The sequence below is a fragment of the Lissotriton vulgaris genome, chromosome 5 (assembly GCF_964263255.1).
Source record: "Lissotriton vulgaris chromosome 5, aLisVul1.2, whole genome shotgun sequence".
Classification (NCBI taxonomy): domain Eukaryota; kingdom Metazoa; phylum Chordata; class Amphibia; order Caudata; family Salamandridae; genus Lissotriton; species Lissotriton vulgaris.
The window spans coordinates 1958072658-1958095197 of record NC_141693.1 but is presented as its reverse complement, the minus strand read 5'-3'; the positions used below and the strand labels follow the sequence as shown (position 1 = coordinate 1958095197).

Below are 22540 nucleotides of genomic sequence, written 5' to 3'. Positions count from 1 at the left end.
TTGGTGTGGGTCCTGATGCAGGCGAACTTGCAGGAGTGGCAGGCGAAGGGTCCATGGGTGTGTCCTGGGGCAGCTTCCCAGCATTGTGGTGTGCGACCGGGGTTAAGGGCAAAGAGGATAGCGGCGTCATACGTTATACGGGTGGAGTGGGTTTTGCGAGGACCAGGGGGTCTGGCGCTGGGCGCGGTCCGGGCGCGGACGGGAGTAGACGGGCTTACCTTTGGCGCACCTTCGGCGCGCATGGGGCGCGTCCGCTGCGCGTAAACGCTGCACGCAAATGCATCTGTCATAAGTGGAGGGGGGAGGGGCGAGGGAGGATCAGCTGCGAGGCGGGGTGTAGTGGACGGGCTCCGAGGCACAACAACAACAAAATGGCAGCAAAAGTGTAACTAGAAACAGGCTGGGGCACAAAGACAAATTAAAGAACTTAAACAATCTGTGATGAAAGCGCTACAAATATCGATGCACAAAACAAGCAATGCAATTTCCAGTCAAAGCTACACAGCGAGCGCTACAACTGGGCCTGCGCAAATGAATAAAACAGTGCTTAAGTCAGCTAAAGCGTTATAATTATTTCTAATACTCGACAATGCTTATCGCAGTACAGCGCTATGACAGACAGCAGCCAGCAGTTTTTAAATGTGCAGATCAGAGCAAAGAGCGCAGCCCACCGATACCAAAGGAGAGCAGGGAGCGTGGGGAGCGACCGCTACTGAGAGCGTCAGGATGGTCACCCCTACAACACAGACACCCTTGGATCATGGTGCAAGGGTTTTCTGTGTCGACACTAGTCAGCTATCAGCTTTTTTTAGCACCAGCACAGGTGAACCCCCCCCCCCCCCATGGGTGCACCATATTCTTGTAAGTACGGCGCATCCATGTATTTTTTAAATGACACAGCGGACGCTGCTAAATTGCATGCAGCGCTGCGCTGTGCCATTTCCTTGTAAATAATAACCCCAAGTGGGAGGCCGTCAGACACACAAAGAGTCTTCAAAAGAAGCCAGAATAGACCTATAAGATCAGACGAGAATGTATCTCTGTGCGTCTCTTTTTTCACCTGATGATGTAAGATGTAAGAGGTGCAGTGCTTTTACCAACTAAACGAACAGTGAAGTGATCTTATAGAAATCAACAATCTGTGTTCTTTTCTACAGGTGCGCCACTATCGTGACTCTTGGTCCTGGTGAGACGAGATCATTTGACTGCGGCAGGATGGCGGGACGCTACGTCACAGTGATTATTCCTTCAGTCTACCAATATTTGACTCTCTGTGAAGTGCAAGTCTTCGCCCCACCCAAGCCAGGTGAGCTCCTTGGAAGAGTGCTGTTTCCTTGGTATGCAGAAATCCAGTGCCCCCATCCATTTAACAACCTGCACCTCGCGTGATGCTGTCTTAATTTCAGGCAGAACCTGGCCTGGCAATTCAGGCTGGACTGTTCCTATGGGGACACGGTCAAGACTGATTTGCATATGGCTAGATTAAAACCGGAATGGCATGGGGAGCAAAAAAACGATGGATTTAGGCCCAGATCTCTCCACTCAGGAGAATGTTTGACATTGATCAGCATTCTGTCCATCAAATGTTCTTTTTGCATTTGTCACCCCGAGTGGGATGGGTATGCCCAGATGTGGGCCCTGTGCTCTCCATACCACTGCAATCAAGCCAGCCTGGTTGATGAGGGGTGAAACCCCAAAACCGGTCCTAGGATGCTTGTTTCCGGTCCAGGGAGAACCTGGCCTAGCAGTTCGAGCTGGGCTGTTCCTATGTGGAGGAGGTTCAAGGCTGATTTGCATATGGCTGCATTTAAACTGTAACAGCATGGGGAGCAAAAAAACAATGGATTTGGGCCCAGATCTCTGTACTGAGGTGCATGTTTGACATTGATCAGCATTTTGTCCATCAATTGTTCTTTTTGCTTATGTTTTAATTTCACCATCAGTCGGTTCAATACAGTGTTAGTCTGTACAGTTCCTTTTCACAACTTCCTGATAGATTTATTATACCATGATCAGTCTATCCCTTTAAAATCTATCTTTGGCTACTCCCTCTCACAGAATGTTCCCTATCCTCAAGTGAATAAAACCACAACATTAGATCTGCTCCAGTCAGCTGTCAGCACCCACTGAACTCCAAACTTGGAGAACGTAAAATTCTTGCTTATAGCAATATAGAACATCACAAATGTACACGTCCTGCATGCAACAGCAAAACTCTCCTCCCATAAACCTACAGCAATAATATAAGAACAAAAGAAAATATTATACAGAAATACACCACAGATATTTTGGATTACTGCTCTCTTCCAACATATTTCTTTTTAGAAAATAATATAATTTTGTAAAATCTTTCAACCAGTTCATACTTGCCCTCTTCTACCCAATGGTCCAGTTATGAAGTCTAGAATGTGAAGCTGAACCATTGGGTAGAAGAGGGCAAGACCCACCTGGAAAAATAACCCTCTCTTAGCAACATATTCTGTTCCTCAGGAAGGTACAGTCCTACTGGGTCTGACAACACTCAGTCCCAACCTGCTTTATGGGGTACATGTACTAGTAACAATGGAGGACTCATTGCCACCCTGGACTCATTACTTCTTGCATCTAGCACAAGGTCTAACCCACTCTTATAGCAGACCATCCATTATAGGCCACCAATATATCGTCCTAACTCTTTCTTTCCTCATACACTCAGCACATTACCTCACGTGAAAATCAATCAGTTTGCATTTAAATCCCTCAGTTTATTTTCTTTCTAATTCCTGTTAAGAACTCATGATCTTTAAATGCTACCTCTCTTCCATCATTTGGAATCATACCCTTGATATCGCTCACCATACCTATACTCTCTAACTTAGAATACTGAAAAATATCACTTGCTGTGTCTAAAGGTAATGTGTTGGCGTGTTCTCCATTGCTGGTAAGTATTCTACTCTAAAATTGAACTCTTGATTTTCCACCAACCACCTTTCAAATTGAAGTATTGCTCTACCTGTACTCCCACAATTTAAAACATCTTCCATAGGGTTGTGATCTATAAATGGGAAATTATATGAAATAAATCTACAATGCTCCATCCCCCAGTAACACACAAGAATCTGCCTTTCTGCTACACAATCATCCACAATTGAACCATTGAGAGCAGGAAATTCCTCTAAATGTTCTTTTCCACCCACCGCTTGTGACTGTGCCACCCCTATACCCTTGTTGCTAGCGTAAGTTATCCATATTGTCTTTGGATGTACATTAAACCTATTCTGCCATGTGGTGCAGCACACCGACTCCTTGCCCATCATGAAAGCCTCAAGACGCAACGTTATTCACTAACATTTGTTCCTTTTTTTCCATCATATCTCCAAGACGGTGCATTATTATGAAAAAAATATAAGGCCTAAGTGCGACCTCACTTCTTCCTTGTTTTGCGGATTAGGAGCCTTTTTTGTCTGCCTCAAGCAAATGTAACTAAGGATGAATACTATCTTTGGACATAGCAAGTCCCAAATATATCACCAGTGTCACTCTACTCTGACATTTTTCTTTTTTTGACTTTCAAACCACTCTTCTCAGGTCTTTTGAACATTAGACACAATGCACTTTCATGCTCCTCAGCATTCCTGCCAAACACCAGGATAGCATCCAGGAAAAAAATTACATTCCCCATCTCTTATTCAGGGCTCTTTGAAAAGCAGCTGACCCAACCCAAAGGGTATTCACAAAAACCTAAACTAACAGTACGGTGTCACAAATGAGGTGAGTTGTTGTGATTCCATATACAGTTCTGCTTGGTGGTTCAAGGAAAAGAGATCTAGCATGCTAAACACCCTTGTAGTAGCTAGCACCATCAAAGCCTCCACACCTGTTGTTTAGTCCACCCAGATGTTACTAATTCAAATCTACACAAATCCTTACAGCCCTCATCCTTGGCTGCTTAAACAACATGGTTCAACCAATCAGAAGATTATGACTCCTCAGTTACTCCATTTTGAAGACATTTCTTCAATGGTTCCTTAAGTGGCTCCCTCATGAGATGAGGTACATTATGCAGTTTGTACACAAGTGGTGTTTTCCCTTTTTTCAAAATTATCTCATGTTTGAAACACCTAAGTATGCAATCCTATCCTTACAAACCTTGGGAAACTATGCTGCCATATCAGTTCCTTCAATCGATTTGCCCCCACAAACACAGCTTCACTGCCTTTAATATTTACCTCCTAAATCATGCTGATAGTAACATGCACAAACACTGTCTCTCCTTTTGGAAATACATAATTTTCCCACAATAGCTTTATCCTTGAATACGATCTCTATTCTGGCCATGTAATTCCTGCCAAATCAATCTTTGTCTTGTCATACCCACCAGGAATAATATCAGCTAATTCTCAGTTTTCCACTCTCTCACTGAAGTTGATTTTGAACATTTCTTCCCAGAAAGGACATTGACTCCGCAAGTACCACCACTTTGTTACCATCAGATATTACACAAAGCTCTTGCATGAGTAAACCTTATTTAGCTACACCACACTTACCCATTTCCAAGTCAAATCTCTCCATTTCTTCCTCAGGTTCCTCAACTCATACACACTTTGCAATGCATATCTCCCTTCCACATAGCTTGGTATAATGCCCCTTTCCCTAACATTTATGCCAAAACAACTTTTCCACCTACCACATTCTTCTTGTTGAGATGTGACCTGGGTTACTACAACGAAATAATATCACTTTAGCTAAATCCTTTGCTGCCGAATTTACACTTTCCACTCTCCAGTCTACAACCACTTCACCACTGATTCCCTACTGCCACCATCTTTCTTTTCCGTGATCCTGCCAGTAACATCCCTTCTGCTACTGGCACACCCTCAGCCAGATCATGATTCTTAATCAGTGACTTTTCATATATATGCTGAATAGTGGTGCAAATCCTCAAATTGGTATGAATCAAAGAATCAATTAATGTACCAAACTCACAAATTAAGGCCATATTGTCTAACACGGTAACTGGACATAATATCGACTACATATTATCGAATGACAAAATATCGACGGAAAAATATCGACATAAACTAAATATCGACTATAGGAATATCGTTGGACAAAATATCGACTGAAAAAATGACCCAAAAATATCGAATACAAATATATCGACTCAAAAATATCGAACAGACAAAATATCGAAAAATAGTGAAAGTAAAAAATATCGAGAATATGTTGAAATAAATGCTAAAAAAATATATATATATATATATAAATAAATAGTAGTTAATGTTTAGGAGCGGGTTGTGGGTTTATAGGGGAATAGGGTGGGAAGTAATTTAATAATAATTAATTAATTAATATATGTTTGTTAATTGTTTTAATTAGATTTTAATTGGTAATTAATTAATATTAATTATTTAATTGTTTTATTAAGTATTTAGCATATTATTTAATTGATTAATTGGTAATTAATTAATAGTAATTAGTGAATTTTTTTATTATTGATTTGTATATTATTTTAATTGATAAATTGGTTATTAATTAATAATAATTAGTTATTTATTTAATTATTAATTAGCATATTATTGAATTTTATAAATTGGTAAAAAATTAATTATAATTATTTAATTATCTTATTAATATTTTGCATATTATTTTAATTCATTAATTGGTAATTAATTAATAATACTGACTTAATTACATTAATTGGATGCATTTAAATTTAATGTATAAATGTATGTTCATGTTAATTAATTAATTGGAATTAAACAATATTAATTAATCACATTTAATATTATAGCTAATGTGCTAATATATTTACTTTTTGTTTTTGTTAATTATTATTTTTTTGTTAATTAAATATTAATGTTTAATGTTGTGTACATTATTATTTATAGTGTTCAGGGTCAGTTAAATAATATTTTGGTATAGGGTAATTTTTTAGGGTTCTGGGTCATTTTTCTGTTCGTGAGTAAAGGTGTATTTAGTGGGATTTGGGACATTTTTCAGGTTGTGGGTAAATGGTTTTTTAAAGGGTTAAGGGTCAGGTTTCAGTTTGTGGGTAAAGGGGTATTTAGAGTGTTCAGGGTCAGATATCTGTTCTTGGGTGAAGGGGTATTTTTTGGGTTGAGGATCAGTTTTCAGTTTGTGGGTTAAGGGGTTTTTAAAGGATCTGGGTCAGTTTTCAGTTTGTGGGTCAAGGGCTTATTTAAAGATTCAGGGTCAGTTTTCTGTTCTTGGGTGAAGATGTATTGTTTGGGTTGAGGGTCAGTTTTCCGTTTGTGGGTTAAGCAGTGTTTTTTAAGAATAAGGGTCAGTTTTCAGTTCAGGGGTAAAGGTGTATTTTTTGGGGTCAGGGTCAGTTTTTAGTTTGTGGGTAAAGGGGTATTTATAGGGTTCAGGGTCAGTTTTCAGTTTGTGGGTAAAGGGGTATTTATAGGGTTCAGGGTCAGTTTTCAGGTGTTGGGTAAAGGGGTATTTTTTTGTGTTGAGGGTTAGTTTTCAGTTTGTGGGTAAAGGTGTATTTGTAGGGTTCTGGGTCAGTTTTCAGTTTGTGGGTAAAGGAGTTTTTTTAAGGTTCTGGGTCAGTTTTCAGTTCTTGGGTAAAGGTGTATTTTTTGGGTTGAGGGTCAGTTTTCAGTTTGTGGGTAAAGGGGTATTTGTAGGGTTCAGGGTCAGTTTTCAGTTTGTGGGTAAAGGAGTTTTTTAAAGGTTCAGGGTCAGTTTTCAGTTCTTGGGGAAAGGTGTATTTTCTGGGATCAGGGTCAGTTTTCAGTTTGTGGGTAAAGGGGTATTTTTGGGGTTCTGGGTCAGTTTTCAGTTCTTGGGTAAAGGGGTATTTTTAGGGTTGAGGGTCAGTTTTCAGTTTGTGGGTAAAGGGTAGGCATGGGCGGAAAATCCGTTCCGCTCGCGGATTTTGCGGATTTTCGGGAAATCCGCAATCCGCGAGATTTGCGAATCTCCCGCAAAATCCGCAAATCCGCGAGCAGCGGATTTTGCTCGCACTGCTCGCACTGTTCGCGTGAGTTCGCGTGAGTTCGCGCCCCGCGAATAAGTGCAAAATTGCAGAAATACGATCTTAGCAAAACTGAAAGTAACTACTTACCAGGTTCAAAAGTTCAGGCTCATCATTAGTAGCCATTTCCTGTAGTGCTTCCTGAGGGGCCCCTCCAGAGTTCAGTTGCCAGTTGAAACTATTATGTGACCCTGCTCTGAACCTCAGAATAGTTACACATATGCCACAAAGGTCCTGAATTACAGCTAAGGGAGACAAGCAGGAGCCAGGCTGGAAGTTAAAATCCATTAATCAGCCCCTAATTCATTATTGTCAGTTGGGGCAGGGCAGGTGTTGTAACTAATTTTGCAACAAAAGCAGGTGCCAGCTAAAAAAATATTCTGTGACACATTAATCAGCCCCAAATTAATTCAGGTCACTTGAGGCAGGGAAGGTGTGCTTTGCTTTGCCGAAAATAATGTACACTGGACAACCAGAGGGTGTGGTGATGAAACAGAGGGTGGCATGGGTGGGCCAGAGGGTGGCATGAGTAGTCAGAGAGTGGCAGTGGTGACAGAGAGTGGCAGTGATGAAGAAGAGTGTCCCAAACAGGCTGGACACGTAAAAACAACAAGTTCGCGAAACTTGCGACCCGACAGGTAAGTTCGCAATTTGCGAAAGTGTACAAAACCCTCGCGAACTGGCAGAAACACGGGCGAACACAAAAAAAAAAAATCCGCAAATTCGCGGGAATTCGCGGATTTTGCGGATTGCGAATCCGCAAATCCGCAAAATTCGCGAACGCGAGATCCGCAAAATTCGCTCATGCTTAGTAAAGGGGTATTTGTAGCGTTCAGGGTCAGTTTTCAGTTTGTGGGTAAAGGAGTTTTTTAAAGGTTCAGGGTCAGTTTTCAGTTCTTGGGTAAAGGTGTATTTTTTGGGATCAGGGTCAGTTTTCAGTTCTTGGGTAAAGGGGTATTTTTAGGGTTGAGGGTCAGTTTTCAGTTTGTGGGTAAAGGGGTATTTTTGGGGTTCTGGGTCAGTTTTCAGTTCTTGGGTAAAGGGGTATTTTTAGGGTTGAGGGTCAGTTTTCAGTTTGTGGGTAAAGGGGTATTTGTAGGGTTCAGGGTCAGTTTTCAGTTTGTGGGTAAAGGAGTTTTTTAAAGGTTCAGTGTCAGTTTTCAGTTCTTGGGTAAAGGTCTATTTTTTGGGATCAGGGTCAGTTTTCAGTTTGTGGGTAAAGGGGTATTTTTGGGGCTCTGGGTCAGTTTTCAGTTCTTGGGTAAAGGGGTATTTTTGGGGTTGAGGGTCAGTTTTCAGTTTCTGGGTAAAGGGGTATTTGTAGGGTTCAGGGTCAGTTTTAAGTTTGTGGATAAAGGGGTATTTGTAGGGTTCTGGGTCAGTTTTGGGCTTTGGGGTGAAGGGGTATTTTTAGTGTTCAGGGACAGTTTTGGGTATTATGGAGTGCTGGTGTATAGTGTAAAAAAAACACTTATACATTAAAGCTATTATAAAAAACATTTTTTATTTTAACAAGTAACATGACTATTATTACATTTGTTAGAAGAAATTGAAATACAAAATAAAATATTTGTTGGTATATATTTCAGAAAATGTTGTTTTGAAATTAAACATAGAAATCTATTCGGTTGTAAACTTTATAATTGTATAGGGAAACAATATGTTTAATTATAATATCTGGTATTGCCAAAATATTATTTAAGCTATTATATACTTTTGTTATAGTTAGAAATTAATATAAAACATTTTGTAATAATTAATAAAAATAATAACTATTTTATTTATTATTATTATTATTAATTAATAAACATAAACATTCCTTTATTAATTTGAAAAAAACATACATTCACAGATAAAATAAATACTTTTTTTCTGGCCATTGTTTATATAGTAAATCGTTCAAATTGTTATATTAATAACAATAAATAAGTTATATTATTTATTATTATTAATTATTACCATCAACATTTATAATGTTTACTTAAAATTAAACACAAACTTATTCATATAAATGTACACAATAACAAAATATTTACATCTTTTATTCAAAGTCTTACATATTTATTTAATATTATTAATATATAATAATTATTATATATTCATTTATTATATTAAATATATTTATTTTTCTTAAATAAGGAAAATTGTAATGAGTATAGTGTATTAATTTGTAAAATTATACATGTGTATGTATTATATTTTTTTACGATAACATTGTATTGTCTATTATACTTTTACACAAATGGGTTAAGGGGACTACTTTTTTACCGCGTAAGGTTATTGCGCTCCATTCTGGACTGGAGAAGCTCGCGGTTGGGAGTTGCTTCGCGTGGAGAGAGGTAAGGTTATTTTTACCTACAAATTATAAGTAAGTGGTCATGTTTGAGGGTATAATCGAACTTTGTAGTGTTTTTTGGTGTATGTATTAATTGTTTAAGTAGCGTTTTGGTGAAAAGTCTCCGTTATAGATGTGTCGTGATTTTTTTGCTTCAAGTGTTATTTTAAGTGTTCGGAAATGTCTTCTTACATGGTTAATGTTAATTGTTAGTATATTTACAAATGTGAAGGGGGTATTTGTGGGTGGGTTTCGTTTTGTATGTTATTTTACAGGTTCCGGTTCCTCGCATGAAAACTACATGGAAGGAAGCGTGTTTTTTTACGGAGAAACAAATGTTTGACTTATTATGCTTATATTTTGACTTTTATCTCCTATTTTTCGTGTTTGCCAGGAGCGGTTTTAACACTTTTTCAACCTTTTTCGGGTTTTTTGGAGGGTTTCGAATCGGATTGATACATTGATATGCGTGACCGTTTTTTAAAAGTTGTGTGTATATCACTTTAAATACTAAAGTGTCCACACTACTGTTTTCGGGATTTCCTGGAGCGTTTTTTTAAGTTTTACACTTTATTTTCGGGTTTTTGAGGGTTTCCCATATTGGAATTGTAAGATATTGGATTGGATTGTATGGATTGCTTTTTGCTTGATTGCGTCATTCTCATCTCCAAAAATTGTAAGTATTTAATTTACAATTTTCATTGGGTGGGAAATGTCGAATTTTAATGTTATGTGTATGTGTGATGAAATTATAAACATTGCATATTTGTTACGAAATATTTTTCCTAATTTTAATAAGTTTGTCAAACAAATATGTATTATTTATAATTTATTATATATGTTTATGAAATTTAAATTTTACTATTATTGTAAGAAGACATTAGTATATTTAGTTGACATTTTTATAGTAGACTTTTAGCTATTATTGACAGGTATTCTAATCCTCTAGTTGTAGGGTATAGTGTGACTTGACTTTGAAGTAGTCCGAACATTTGTTTAGTTTGTTTAGTGAGTTTTGGACCTATTTGTGACACTGATTGTTCCATTCTTAGTTCCTGATAGCTTTGTTCTTTTTTCAAAGCTTCTAGAAGGTTATGGAATGTGGGTTTGCCTCTGTTTGTAGTTGCTTGGAAAGCATTATGCCACCCTTCTACACTGTTGTTTGTTTTAGCCTCTTGGTTTAAAGTACTAAGATAGACATTCCACCAAGGGATTTGGAATTTGGGCTGGCGTCGATGTCCAGATCTGTGCAACCTTCCCACCCAAGTGTCTTCGAAATAGTCCAGTAATGGGGTTAGTTTATCCTCATTCCTCTTGTAATATGTGCTGTCAAATAATAAATTGTAATGTTCCGCTACATCTGTAACAGGGACGTAGGCCAGGGCTATTAATTTTTTAACTTGATAGGCAAAGGTGCTATCTGTAGAGTATAGTATACTTAAAGTAGATTTTTGGAGATGTCTCCATATGCTCTGAGTAAAATGATAATAGCAACCCTGGATTGCTGTGTGGGGAAATGTTCTCAAAATGCTATTAATCATAGCTAATTCGAAATCAATAATTATTTTTTCAGGAAAATAATTATTGATTTCCGTTTTGAGAACATTTAATATTTCTGTGTAAGTGTTTTGCTGTTTGTTGGGTAGCAAACAGTAAATGAAAGGTATGTTAGAATTATGGTATAAACCGTGGATGGAATACAGTTGATAAAAAGGTTTTGGGCATGGTTTAAATGTTCCATCCATCATCCATTGGGGACACTGTTGGATTTTTCATAAATTACTTGCAGTTGCAAACATAATTATTCTGTTTGTACTGCTTTCATTATCAAAAAGGATAAATTTGTCTTTATTGTGTGTGATGGCCATTTCTGGTGAAATAATAATTTCCTCAAAAGTTGTTGGGTTGGGTTGGGTTGTGCTAGTGAGTCGTTTAGTGCGTGCAATTGTGCGTTTCAGGGAGTCAATAGAGGGTAGTTGACCTGAAGCATGGGCTGGGACTTTTACCAGTTCTTCTTTAAGGATTTGTGTTGTTGGTTTATCACTTTGTGTGCTAGCACTTTTAATACTTTCTAAAGCATCTCTAATTTCAATTTCTGTGACATTTGGGGGGTGATTGTGTTCCCTAGTAAATAGCACATTAGTTTCCTCAGTAGTAGCCCTCCCATAACATTTGTTGGAGTAATATTTGGTACACTTCCAAAAAACTTTTCTACCACTTTGTCTTTCCTGATTATACACATAACCCATGTAGCATAATAGTAATTTATTTTTCTGAGACATGACAAATTCTGCACCTTCTGTCATTTTGATTTACTTGTTCTAGGAAAGAGTAGAAAGAAACAAAATCAAAACACATATTTTTCATTTTGTGGTGCTAACATCATTAATGATGTATTTATACTTACAGTTAATCAAAGTAGTAGTCACAAAAGCAGAAATGTCTTTTGAAGGATTTTCTTGTATGTATGTCTTTATTTACTGTTGGTATGAAAATATAGAAAAGCCACGTTAATGTTTACACATAACAAACGTATTTCCTACTAAAAAGCAGTTGTCATTTTTGCTTACTTGTACATTTGATGTAAACATTACATATACTTACTTGTTTAAATAGTAGAGTTGTAGTAATTGGTGGAATACATCAAGTTAGTACAGGTCTGATCTGTAGAGTAGATAGAAGAAATAAATGAAAATTTTATAATTTTTATATTGAACCATTTGGAAATGGGAAATATTTAAAAGTATACTAACTTCTAAATAAGTCGTTTTCTTTGTTGTAGGCAGAATAGCTGTATGATGTATTCAGAATATCTGTAGAGGAAATATAAAATAGATAACATGTCGTTAAGAACATAGTGTGTGTTATTTTCGGCAGTTTTAGAGAAATGACAAGTATACTTACATTTTTTACAAGGGTATTCTTGTATATTGGTATAGTTTGTGTTGGATGTTTTCATAGGATATGTAGAATAGATGTATGATGTTTTCAGAATATCTGTAGAGGCAATTCAAAATATATAACATGGTGGTAAGAATATAGTTTGCGTTTTTTTGGCCAGTTTTAGACAAATTACAATTATACTTACATTTTTCTGAAGGGTACTCTTGTCTTTTGGTATAGTTGATGTTGGATCTTTCAAATGATCTATAGGGAAGATGTAAAAAGCAAGATATGTTGCTTAGAAATGTGCAATTATAAAATTGGCTGTTTCATAACAAACACATCTATAATTACATGTGTAATTAGTGTAGTTTTATCCTTTTTGGTGTAGAAATAGGACAATCTCAGTATATCTGTAAATATAATGTTTTTAAAAATTAAATACTCTTGTAAATTAGTGTTTAAAAACAGCAGTTGGTGTATAACAGAGCATTATTATATACTTACTATCTGATTTTGCACGTGAAGAAATATGACCATGTAATAGGAATTGTGTTGGAGTAGTTTCTATCAAAAATGTAGGAAGAGATGAAAATAAAATAAGTGTAAGAGTTAGGAGATGTAAGGAAAATAGTGCACTTCTAATTTAGATTTGTAAAAAATGCAGTGTTACTTACTTGATTAATTAGCTAGTGAGCTGGATCTTTAAAGATGTTTATTCTGCAACAAAATCTTCAGAGTGTTGGCATCTACTTTCCAGAGAGGTAGCAGCAACAAATGGTAGAATGCATGTATCCCTTTTATAGTATATGTATTATGTGTGCTTTGATTTGATTGGTTGTAGGAAGTAAGGAAGCATTGTATAGGCTAGTTTGAATTTTTTTTAGTTAATTGGAGTGTTTGTTGATGTGAGAATGGTGGTATGTGGTGATTCCCGCATTAAAGCAGGTTCGTTTTTAAATGAAATAGATTTTTTTGTGAAAATAAGTAATGAAAAAGTTTGTTAAATGCAAAGAATATTTAGAAAATGATAAAATGCATGTAATAGAATGTATAGCAAATGTTGATTAATAGTAATTTTATGTAAGTAACAGGTATTATATGTGAAATGTATTTTGTATAGAGCAATGACTTTTATTGATGATTAAGATGGTATTTTAGAAATGAAAGTGTACAAACATGAACTCGATAATTTTTTTTTTACGATATTTTGGTAGTCTATATTTTTGTAGTCGATATTTTTGTAGTGTTAGGGCTAATTTCATGTCCAACGATATATTTGTAGTCGATATTTATAGAAGCGATATTTATGTACTCGATATAGTAAGTACTCGATATTTTTTACTCGATATTTTTGTAATTTGTGTAATAAGTATAGAAAGTCGATATTTTTGTCGTCGATAATTTGTCAACGATATTTTGGTAAGTCGATAATGTGACCGTCGATAATATTTCAGTGATCCGTCTAACACATTGCAACATAGTTTTTTACTTTTTCATTTATCCCTTGCACAGTTGCATAAAACTTTCTAAATCCACATGTATCCTTGGGCCAAAACATTTTCCAACATTTTAAATTACATATCAAGCACACCACTGGCATCCCCATTCATGATATGCAGCTCTTGAATACTGTTATTAGTGTTTGGCGCAAAAAGTAGTCTGTTGCAGTTGAAACAGTTTAGAGAAATGCCTGTTTTGTGCATGATCACCCCCATTTTTCTGGACTGCTGCTGTTGTTTCCTTTTGCACTGTGCACTGGGGCTCTGCTAACCAGGCCCAAGTACATTTGCTCTGATCCCTAAAAAAAGTTGAAATTGGCTACAATCCTTAGTGGCATATTTCATTTACATACACGTCCTTAGGATATGGTACCAAGTGTACCCAGGGCTTGTAAGTGAAATGTCACTAGTGGGCTTCAGGACTCATTGTGCTACCCACTACAGTGACAAGGGAAACATGACTGCAGGCCTACCATTGTAGCCTGGATGTGGCAGTTTTAAAACTGAAAATTCGACATGTCAAAAAAATACCTTTGGACAGGCCTAAACCTTCTTTTTAAATGTGTGTAAGTCACCCATAATTAGACCTTATGTATGGCAGGGTACATGGTATTGAAAAGAAGGGAATGTGAATGTTTAATGTTAAACATGTCCTTACAGTAAAAATACCCAAAATCCTATTTTCTACTGTAGCAGGGTTGACTTTTGCTTTGCAAAGCATTGGGATACAATATTACATTTAATAATGTTGTCGTTTGGCTAGGAAACTGCTACATATTACACTAAAGGACTTTTTGCAATATTTAGTACAAGGAATTTACTTATTTACTGTTGAAGTTGTCGCTGTCACCTTTATTGTTATTCGCACTTGACACTTTACTTGCTGTTATTTCGACCTTATTGCTGCTAGTGTGAATTGGGGGCATTGGGGGCACTTTTTCTCTTGCTGCTAGATTTCGGGGGCTATTTGTTGGATCTCAAACTGTGCTTAACTTGGGGAAATTTTATATTTGCTGCTAAATTTCTAAAAGTTGGATCTACGGTTTTACCTAATCAGAGTCGGTAGTGGTGTGTTCAAACCACGCCGAACCTGCCCTACAAATCTCAAAGTAGGGAGTGTTTTCCATCCCCATTTTAGGAGAGAGGTTATCGGTCTAGTCGCTGACTGACCACATGCATATTAAGGTAAGTCCGTCTGCGCCCATCCGTCGCCAAGACCACTGCCCATTCCACTTCAGGTAAACAGTCAAGACTAACTCACGTGAGGCCATATTAACATCTAAACTATAAACAAGCTAGAGATAAATGCACAGTAGGGGCACCTTTTTCATGTGCAAACTGCAAATGGGTAGGCTGACCTAAAAAGGAGTCTCCCATGGCCAGCAAGAATTTGGAGGGTTTAAACCTGAAATGCCTATATTTTAATGTTAGGTTCCTTCCCAGGCACTGCATGGAAATCTGGAACTCAATTAATTGCACCAGTCCAGACTTCGTCTGCTCCCTGCACTAATACTCATTCTGAAAATTGTTCTGCCACTCACTGTGACTGAACAGTTGTGACACAACCTATTAGTGTATATGTGTCTTCAGAAATTCACAGGCTGGTTTTGAAACCAATGGTGCATAATTTCGACTCACTGTTTGCAACTAGCCTCTACCTGCATGGGGCAGTAAGATTGCAATGTATTTCTTCTCTCCACTGTTCCACAGCCCAAATGCACATTCCTTACACAAATGTTCTGTGTTACTTGAAGAGTTACAATATTAGCTTTAGCATTTTGAAGTGTTGTGCGCTGACATAAGATTTGGTTTATTGTTTCCTGACGTCTCTAGCCTAAGGCTTACTCTGAAGCATGAAATAACACTAGATTTTCTACGCAGTTGTCAATGTGGCCCGAGGAGGAGTGGCGACTCAGTCAAGCACCCACCAAAATGGAATTGCCAGTCGAAGCATTGATGGGAGCCTGAGGAATGCCTTCAATCATGGTTTTTGCTCTCACACTAATGATGACTTATCCTCCTGGTGGAGGGTGGATTTGCTGGACACCTACAGCATTGCTTCAATCAGCATAACCAACAGAATGGCTGGCAATACCATCATTGCCAATATTTATGTTGGGAGTTCCTTGGAGAGTAATGGTGTCTTGAATGCAAGGTAAGGAAGGCTGGGCAGCACCACTTTAAACAATGCGTCATCAAAAAGATAGTAGATGGAAGTTCACTGTCTACTATAGTTGGTCTATCATAAGGGAAAGAGTCTTTAACAACCAATATAGCCCAAGGCAGAAGGTCTATAATCCTATTAAATCATTCTACCCAGAGTAGAATGTTCTACAATATATATGTTCGAAAATAAACTGTGAGAAACAGAAAGATACACATAGGACGACATTGTTGACCCATTACTGACATTGCCTTCAATTTCACTCCCTTGACAATTCAGTATCCTAATTAAGCAATTTCAGCTAAGGGTGAAGCCACTCCAAAATAGTTTCTGATTAGGGTGATGTTAAAGAACCTGTGGTGAAGCTGAGGGATAAACGTGGTGGCGGTATTGCGCGTATATATAAATCCTATGTAAAATCTGCTGCAACTCTCCTTTTCCTCCTTTTTGTGAAGCAGTATCCTTCTGTGTAGAAATAACCAATAACCAGTCTTTTAATGGCATGCTAATTTATCGCCCACCTGGGCCATGTGCAGATTTGTTCGTGACTTTAGCTACCACTCTGCCGCTACTGTAGTCAGATCACAGAGCACTTTTCTTTGATGTTAGCTACACCCATTCTGGTCAAGTGCTGGCAGTCCACCCTAAGTGGATCTTTTCCCATTAGTGGCACAATATACAAGAAGACGAGATGGCCAGTTTGCTACAAAGTCCAATTCGTAATCAATCTGAAGATCTTCAATTTGAAGTGACGCAGTACACACGTTTGTTGGATGCAGCCGCTCACGCTCTAGCACCGGTGAAAAGGTCGAAAATAAAGAGACATCAACCATCTGCCCCCTGGTTCTCCAATCAATCAATCAATCAATCAATCAATCAGGGCTTGGTAAAGCGCACTACTCACCCATGAGGGTCTCAAGGCGCTGAGGGGTGGTGGTGGGGGGGGGGTAGGGCAGCTCAGGTCAGTTGAAAAGCCAAGTTTTGAGTGCCGGCAGGGTTGGTGTATGTTGTATTTCCAACGGGAGAGAGTTCCAGGCAGTGGCCGCGGTGTAGGAGAAGGTCCTGCCTCCGGATCTGCTACGGCGGATGCGGGAGACTTCTGCCAGGGCGAGGTCGGCTGAGCGGATGTTCCTCACTGGTGAGTGGAAACTCAATCTGTCGTTGAGGTACTTGGGCCTGATGTTGTTGAGTGATTTGTAGGCATGTGTGAGTAGTTTGTAAGTGACTCTCTTCTCAACGGGGAGCCAGTGCAGTCTGCGCAGGTGCGGGGTCATGTGCACGTGGTGTGGTGTTCCTAGGATTAGCCTTGCAGCAGCGTTCTGGGTGGTGGTGCATAGCAGGGATTTGTTGATTCCTGCATAGAGGGCGTTTCCGTAGTCAAGCCTGCTAGCGATTAGGGCGTGGGTGACCGTCTTTCTGCAGTTGGGGGGGATCCATTTGAAAGTCTTACGCAGGATCCGAAGGCAATTGAAACTGGTGTAGGAGACGGCGTTAATTTGGCGATTCATGGAGGGAGGGAGGGGTCCAGGATTATGCCACGGTTCTTGGGTGGTCCGTAGGGGTGGGGGATGGACCGAGGGCTAATGGCCACCATGCGTTGCTCCCGGCGGAGGGGCGGGTGCCGAAGATGAGGACTTCGGTTTTGTCAGAGTTGAGTTTGAGGCAGCTTTTCTTCATCCATGATGCAACATCCTTCATTCCCTCCTGAAAACTGAGTCTGGTGTCTTCTGAGATCCTGGTGAGGGAGAGGATGAGCTGAGTGTCTTCGGCGTAGGATATGATGTTAAGTCTGTGTTTCCATGTTGGCGAGGGGTGCCATGTAGAATGTTGAAGAGGGTGGGGCTCAGCGAGGAACCCTGGGGAACTCTGCAGATGATGTCTGTCAGTTGGGAAAGATAGGGGGGAGTCTGATTTTCTGAGTTCTTCCGTAGAGGAAGGAGCGTATCCATTTTAGGGCGTTTCATTGGATCCCGGCGGTGTGGAGTCTAGTGGTTAGTGTGCGGTGTGAAAAGGTGTCGAAGGCTGCAGAAAGGTCCAGGAGGATGTGGGCTGAGGTGTGTCCCTGATCTAGTAGCACAAGGATGTCGTCAGTGGCGGCGATCAGGGCCATCTCGGTGCTGTGGTTGCTCCGGAAGCCGGATTGGGACGGATCCAGGATGCAGTTTTCTTCAATGAACGTGGTCAGCTGGGAGTTGACGATTCTTTCTGAGACTTTGGTGGCGAAGGGCAGGAGGTAGATGGGTCGGTAGTTCTTTAAGTTTGTTGGATCGGCCGAATGCTTTTTCAGGAGGAGTTTTACTTCTGCGAGTTTCCATTCCAGGGGCAGGTGCCCGAGGCTAGGGAAGAGTTGATGGTGCGGGTTAGTTCTGGAGCGATGACATCGGAGGCTCTGTGGAAAATGTGAGAAGGGCAGGGGTCCGTGGGGGCTCCGGAGTGAGTCTTCTTCATGGTGGCAGTGATGAGGTCGACGGAGGCGGGGGCCAAGTGGTGATGGTCGGGATGGTGGAGGTAGTGGCGGTGAGGGAGAGGGCTGTTGGACCCGGCCTTTTTGGCAGGTTCACCCCAAAACTTTTTGCTTTTTCCTAGCCTGTTTCTGTGACCTGGTGGTGGTGATTTTAGGCCTCTGCGCACTTTTTCATTGTGGTACAGTGCAAAGTGCGTGAGCTCTCTGTGTATGTGTGGTGAGTGACCTGCCCTCCCATAGGAATGAATGGGGAATATGTATGCCCATGGTAGTTCCTGATGTGTGAGGAGTGCAGGGTCGAGTTTGGTATGTGCGAACTCGTGAGATTGAATGCTGTGTAATGATATATGCAACATGAATGTGTCTAGTGTAGAAGTGCCACTTTTAGAAGTTGGCATATTTGTGTAATTTGTGTCTGGCGTGTGATTGGCTGAGGCTGGCTGGTGAGCCTGGCTCCAATAGTCTGGGAGGGTCTGCCCCGGTGGTGAATGGAGTGTTTAGCATGCTGATGTGAGGGGAGGAGTGAGCCTGGGCCTGCTTGTGGATTGACCGTCTGGTTTGAGGCTCCTGAATGGGTCTGGGTTTTCCCCACACAATGCTGGCTCCACCCCCTGGGGTGCGTCTGATGTCCCTAGACTGGCCAGTGAAAGGAATTCCCTATAACCAGTTCTAGCTGGTTCTCACACCGCCTGCACCCTGCTAGACAAAGGAATTTACAGTATAAAAAGGGGCTGTGTCCCCTTACAATTTGTTCTTGTTTCTGACTTGAATCCTGCCAGGGGCGTGCTGCTGCTTGGGCTCAGGGGAAGTCTTGTCTCCCTGAGCCCTGCCCAGCCCCTGGACACCTGATGGACTTTCCTGGATGCCTGGAGGACTTCTGGGGGACCCCTCTGCCTTGCCTGGGCTGATTGGGGGGACGTTGCTTTGCCGCTTGGAATCTCTGGGACCGTTGGCAGCATGGAGAAGCTGCATTTTCCTTCAGAGACCTTTTTCTGCCTATAGTGCTTGAGAGCGCTGTATTTCATTTATAGCGCTGAGTGCGCTTTATTTTTACCCCCAAGCGCTTAGTAGCGCTTTTATTGTTATTATCCAGGCAGGTGCCCACCCTGCATTTAGTACTGCCGTGGACCTTGCCGCTTATTTGCCCCATTTTTATTTAGTATTTGAAGCCGGTGCCCACCCGGCATTGCCCCGCGTTGAATTCACCGCCGCCGGCCCGGAGAGTGATTAGGAAGTGCTGTCCCGCCTCCCTACCCCAGGGCCGCGCTGCAATTGGCTGCGACCCGGAAGTCAGCAGGCCGGTGGCGGGATGAGGAGGACAACAGGAAGTGGCCGTGGCGAGCCTCTCAGCGGCCATTGTCGAAGTCCCGGTGCCGAGATTGGGGACCGGGTGAAGCCGGGCACTTTTGCAAAGGCGGGGCTCTCGTGAGGAGAGAGCCCCGCGGTGACGGCAGAGAGCCCCGGGTCCCAGGAGGGGGCCCGGGTGAATCCAGACAGGCGGCCGACGCCGCCGACGGCAGTGCGGGGCTCAGAGGAGTCCAGGGGAGCCCCGCAGGAGAAGCGCTGCTGCATCCAGAGGAGTCGGGAGACCGAAGTGCAGCACCAACGAGGTCCCGGTGAGTGCGGGGGCGTCTTTTCTCTTTGCTCTCAGAGCGGCCCCAGTTGGCAGAGGGCCGCTCCAACGATCACGGGGGCATTTGCAGGTTAGAGCCCAGAGAGGCTCCGTGGCAGTTGTTTGAGCCCCGAGGCTCTTGCAGGCATGTTCGCTACAAGTTCACGAGGCTTAGGGGGCATAATCAAGGAGCAGCCCTGGAGGGCAGTGGGCCGCCCCACCATTTTCAGTTCCCCTCATTCTTGGTATTCAGCTGCCCCGCGTTGTCAGGGGTCAGCTGCAACAAGGGCCTGATTGCTTTAGGAGCCTGAGTGCTCAGAGGGGCATTCCTTTTGTTCACGAGTTCCCCGAGGGGGGGATTCCAACGTTGGGCACGTATTATGTCAGAGCCTGTGTGGCTCCAACGTGTGTAGAGTACCAGAGCCTGTGTGGCTCCAACAGGTGGCTATGACTTGCGCATATGTGTTTTCAGAGCCTTTGTGGCTCCAATAGTTGGTGCAGTTCTGTTCTAGGGTTCTGTTGCAGTTTTCCCAGCTGCCCAGCAATTAGTGGGCAGCTGCACTGTTTAGGTCTTGGGATGTTCCCAGGTGCCCAGCAAGTAGTAGGCACCTGCAACGTTTAGGTTTTGCGCCAGTGGTGCACCCCTGACTGGCGCTGCATTGGCAGCGCGCCCTGACATTCTGGACACAGGGCTCTTTAGTCCCTTTATTAGATGGGGGCTGGTATGTGATTTTATTTAGGCGCAATGTGATTATCTATGTGATGGTAATTGCCTAATGTGAGTTTTGCGCAATGTGATGTGGTGCTAGGAAATGTAATGCATTTAATATGATTACGCACCTTGATCTTACACCTCTGAATGTTTTTAGGCATCATGTGTTTTTGCGCTATTGAGTTATGTTCTGGCACCTCTGAATGTTTTTATGCATCATGTGTCTTCCTTGATTTTACATCTCTGAATGTGTTGGTTTATGCATCATGTGTTTTTCCTTCCTTACTCCTCTGAATGTTTTAGGCATCATGTGTTTTCCCTGTTATAACACCTCTGAATGTTGGTTTTGTATCATGTGTAATGTGTTCTTACCTATACCCCTAAATGTATTTTATTCTTAGGTGGTTGTTCTTTCTAGTACAGGTGGTCCTAGTGAGGTCCTGGTTCCCTTGCGTGACATTCTCCTAAGGTGTTTAGGGTTGCGTAGGTGGTACTTACCTGTTCCCAGTAGTTACTGGATGTGATCTATAACTGTTATTTGGTGCTATACTTATTCTAAGTTCTAGAAGTGCTATTTCTAAAAGTGTTGATTCTGACAGTGGCCCATGTGGCCCTGTCCTGTAAATATTCCCTTGTGAATATTGCCCGTGCCAGTTGGCACAATGTACATGTGTGACTTCTATCTGATGTGTTTTTACAATACAGAAGTTATTTTTATATAACCTTGTGTGGAGTCCCTTTTGTGGTGTGCCTAGGATGTTGTTGCTGTTGTGTGCTGGCGCAAATGCTTTACACATTGCCTCCGGGAAAAGCCTGTCTGCTCGTGCCAAGCTACCAAGGGGGTGAGCAGGGGTTATCTTGGCGTGTGACTCCCTTGCCCTGACTAGAATGGTGGTTTATGCCTAGCTTTGGCATCAGCCTTAGCCAACCAGAAATAGCCAGTTCTAACAAGGGCATCCGCTAGTTCGTTGAAATTGTGGTAGAGGGTCATGATCTTCTGGAGGAAGAACATGCTCAGCTTGTTGCAGAGGTTTAGGGAGGGTGTTATGTCCGTTTCTTCGCAGGGGGGTTTGGTGAGACGTTTAATGATGTTGAAAAGCTCACTTCTGTTGGCGGCATTGGCGTTTATCTTTTCGTTGATAAAAGTTCTTTTGGTGTCCTTTATCAGTTGGTGGTAGACTCTCATGGCGCTTCTGTGGTCGTAGAGTGATGATGGGGTCTTCTGGTTTCTCCAGACCTTCTCGAGTCATCTGCAGGTGCGTCTGGCCTCGAGGAGCTCGGTAGTGAACCAGGCTGCTTTAGGGGGGCGTCCGGTGGTGGTGTGCCCTAGGGGGGCAAGTTTGTCTGTGCATCTGGTAATCCAGCTGTGGAGTTCCACGGCGGCGTGTTCTGTGTCGGTGGTGGCTGCAGGGGGGTCTTGAAGGAGGGTGGAGTTGAGAAGGTCCGCGGTGATCTTGTTCCAGTTGCGTCATGGGGGGCGAGGGGCTTGTTTGGGAGCGGCGCTGGTCGTAAAAGTGAAATGGATTCAGTGGTGGTCCGTCCAGAGGAGATCCAAGGTGTGGGTGACCCGGATGTTGGACCCGGTGGCGAAGATGGGGTCCAGAGTGTGTCCAGCCTTGTGGGTGGGGGCGTCTACCAGTTGCTGGAGTCCCAGGATGGAGAGGTTCTCCAGAAGCGTGATGGAGTCGGGGTCCTGGGTGTTCTCGAGGTGAAAATTAAGATCTCCTAGCAGAATGTAGTCCATTTAGTCGATGGCGTGGGCAGAGGCTATATCCGTGATGACGGCAGTGGGCTGCGCGTGTGTCCTGGAGGTCTGTAGATGAGTGTGCCTTGGAGCGTGGTCCTGGGGTTGGTGTGGATTTGGAAATGAAGGTGTTCCA

General features: G+C 41.6%; 1 protein-coding gene across 1 annotated transcript in view; it reads left to right on the top strand.

Moving 5' to 3' along the window:
- The window catches only part of LOC147717868 (uncharacterized), a 198729-nt gene that overhangs the window by 17970 nt on the left and 158219 nt on the right, over window positions 1–22540 (top strand). Inside the window, exons 3-4 of the mRNA XM_086919889.1 lie at window positions 1158–1306; window positions 15590–15863. Of these exons, the coding sequence (XP_086776015.1) occupies window positions 1158–1306; window positions 15590–15863 (423 nt within the window). The remainder of the gene's footprint in view (window positions 1–1157; window positions 1307–15589; window positions 15864–22540) is intronic.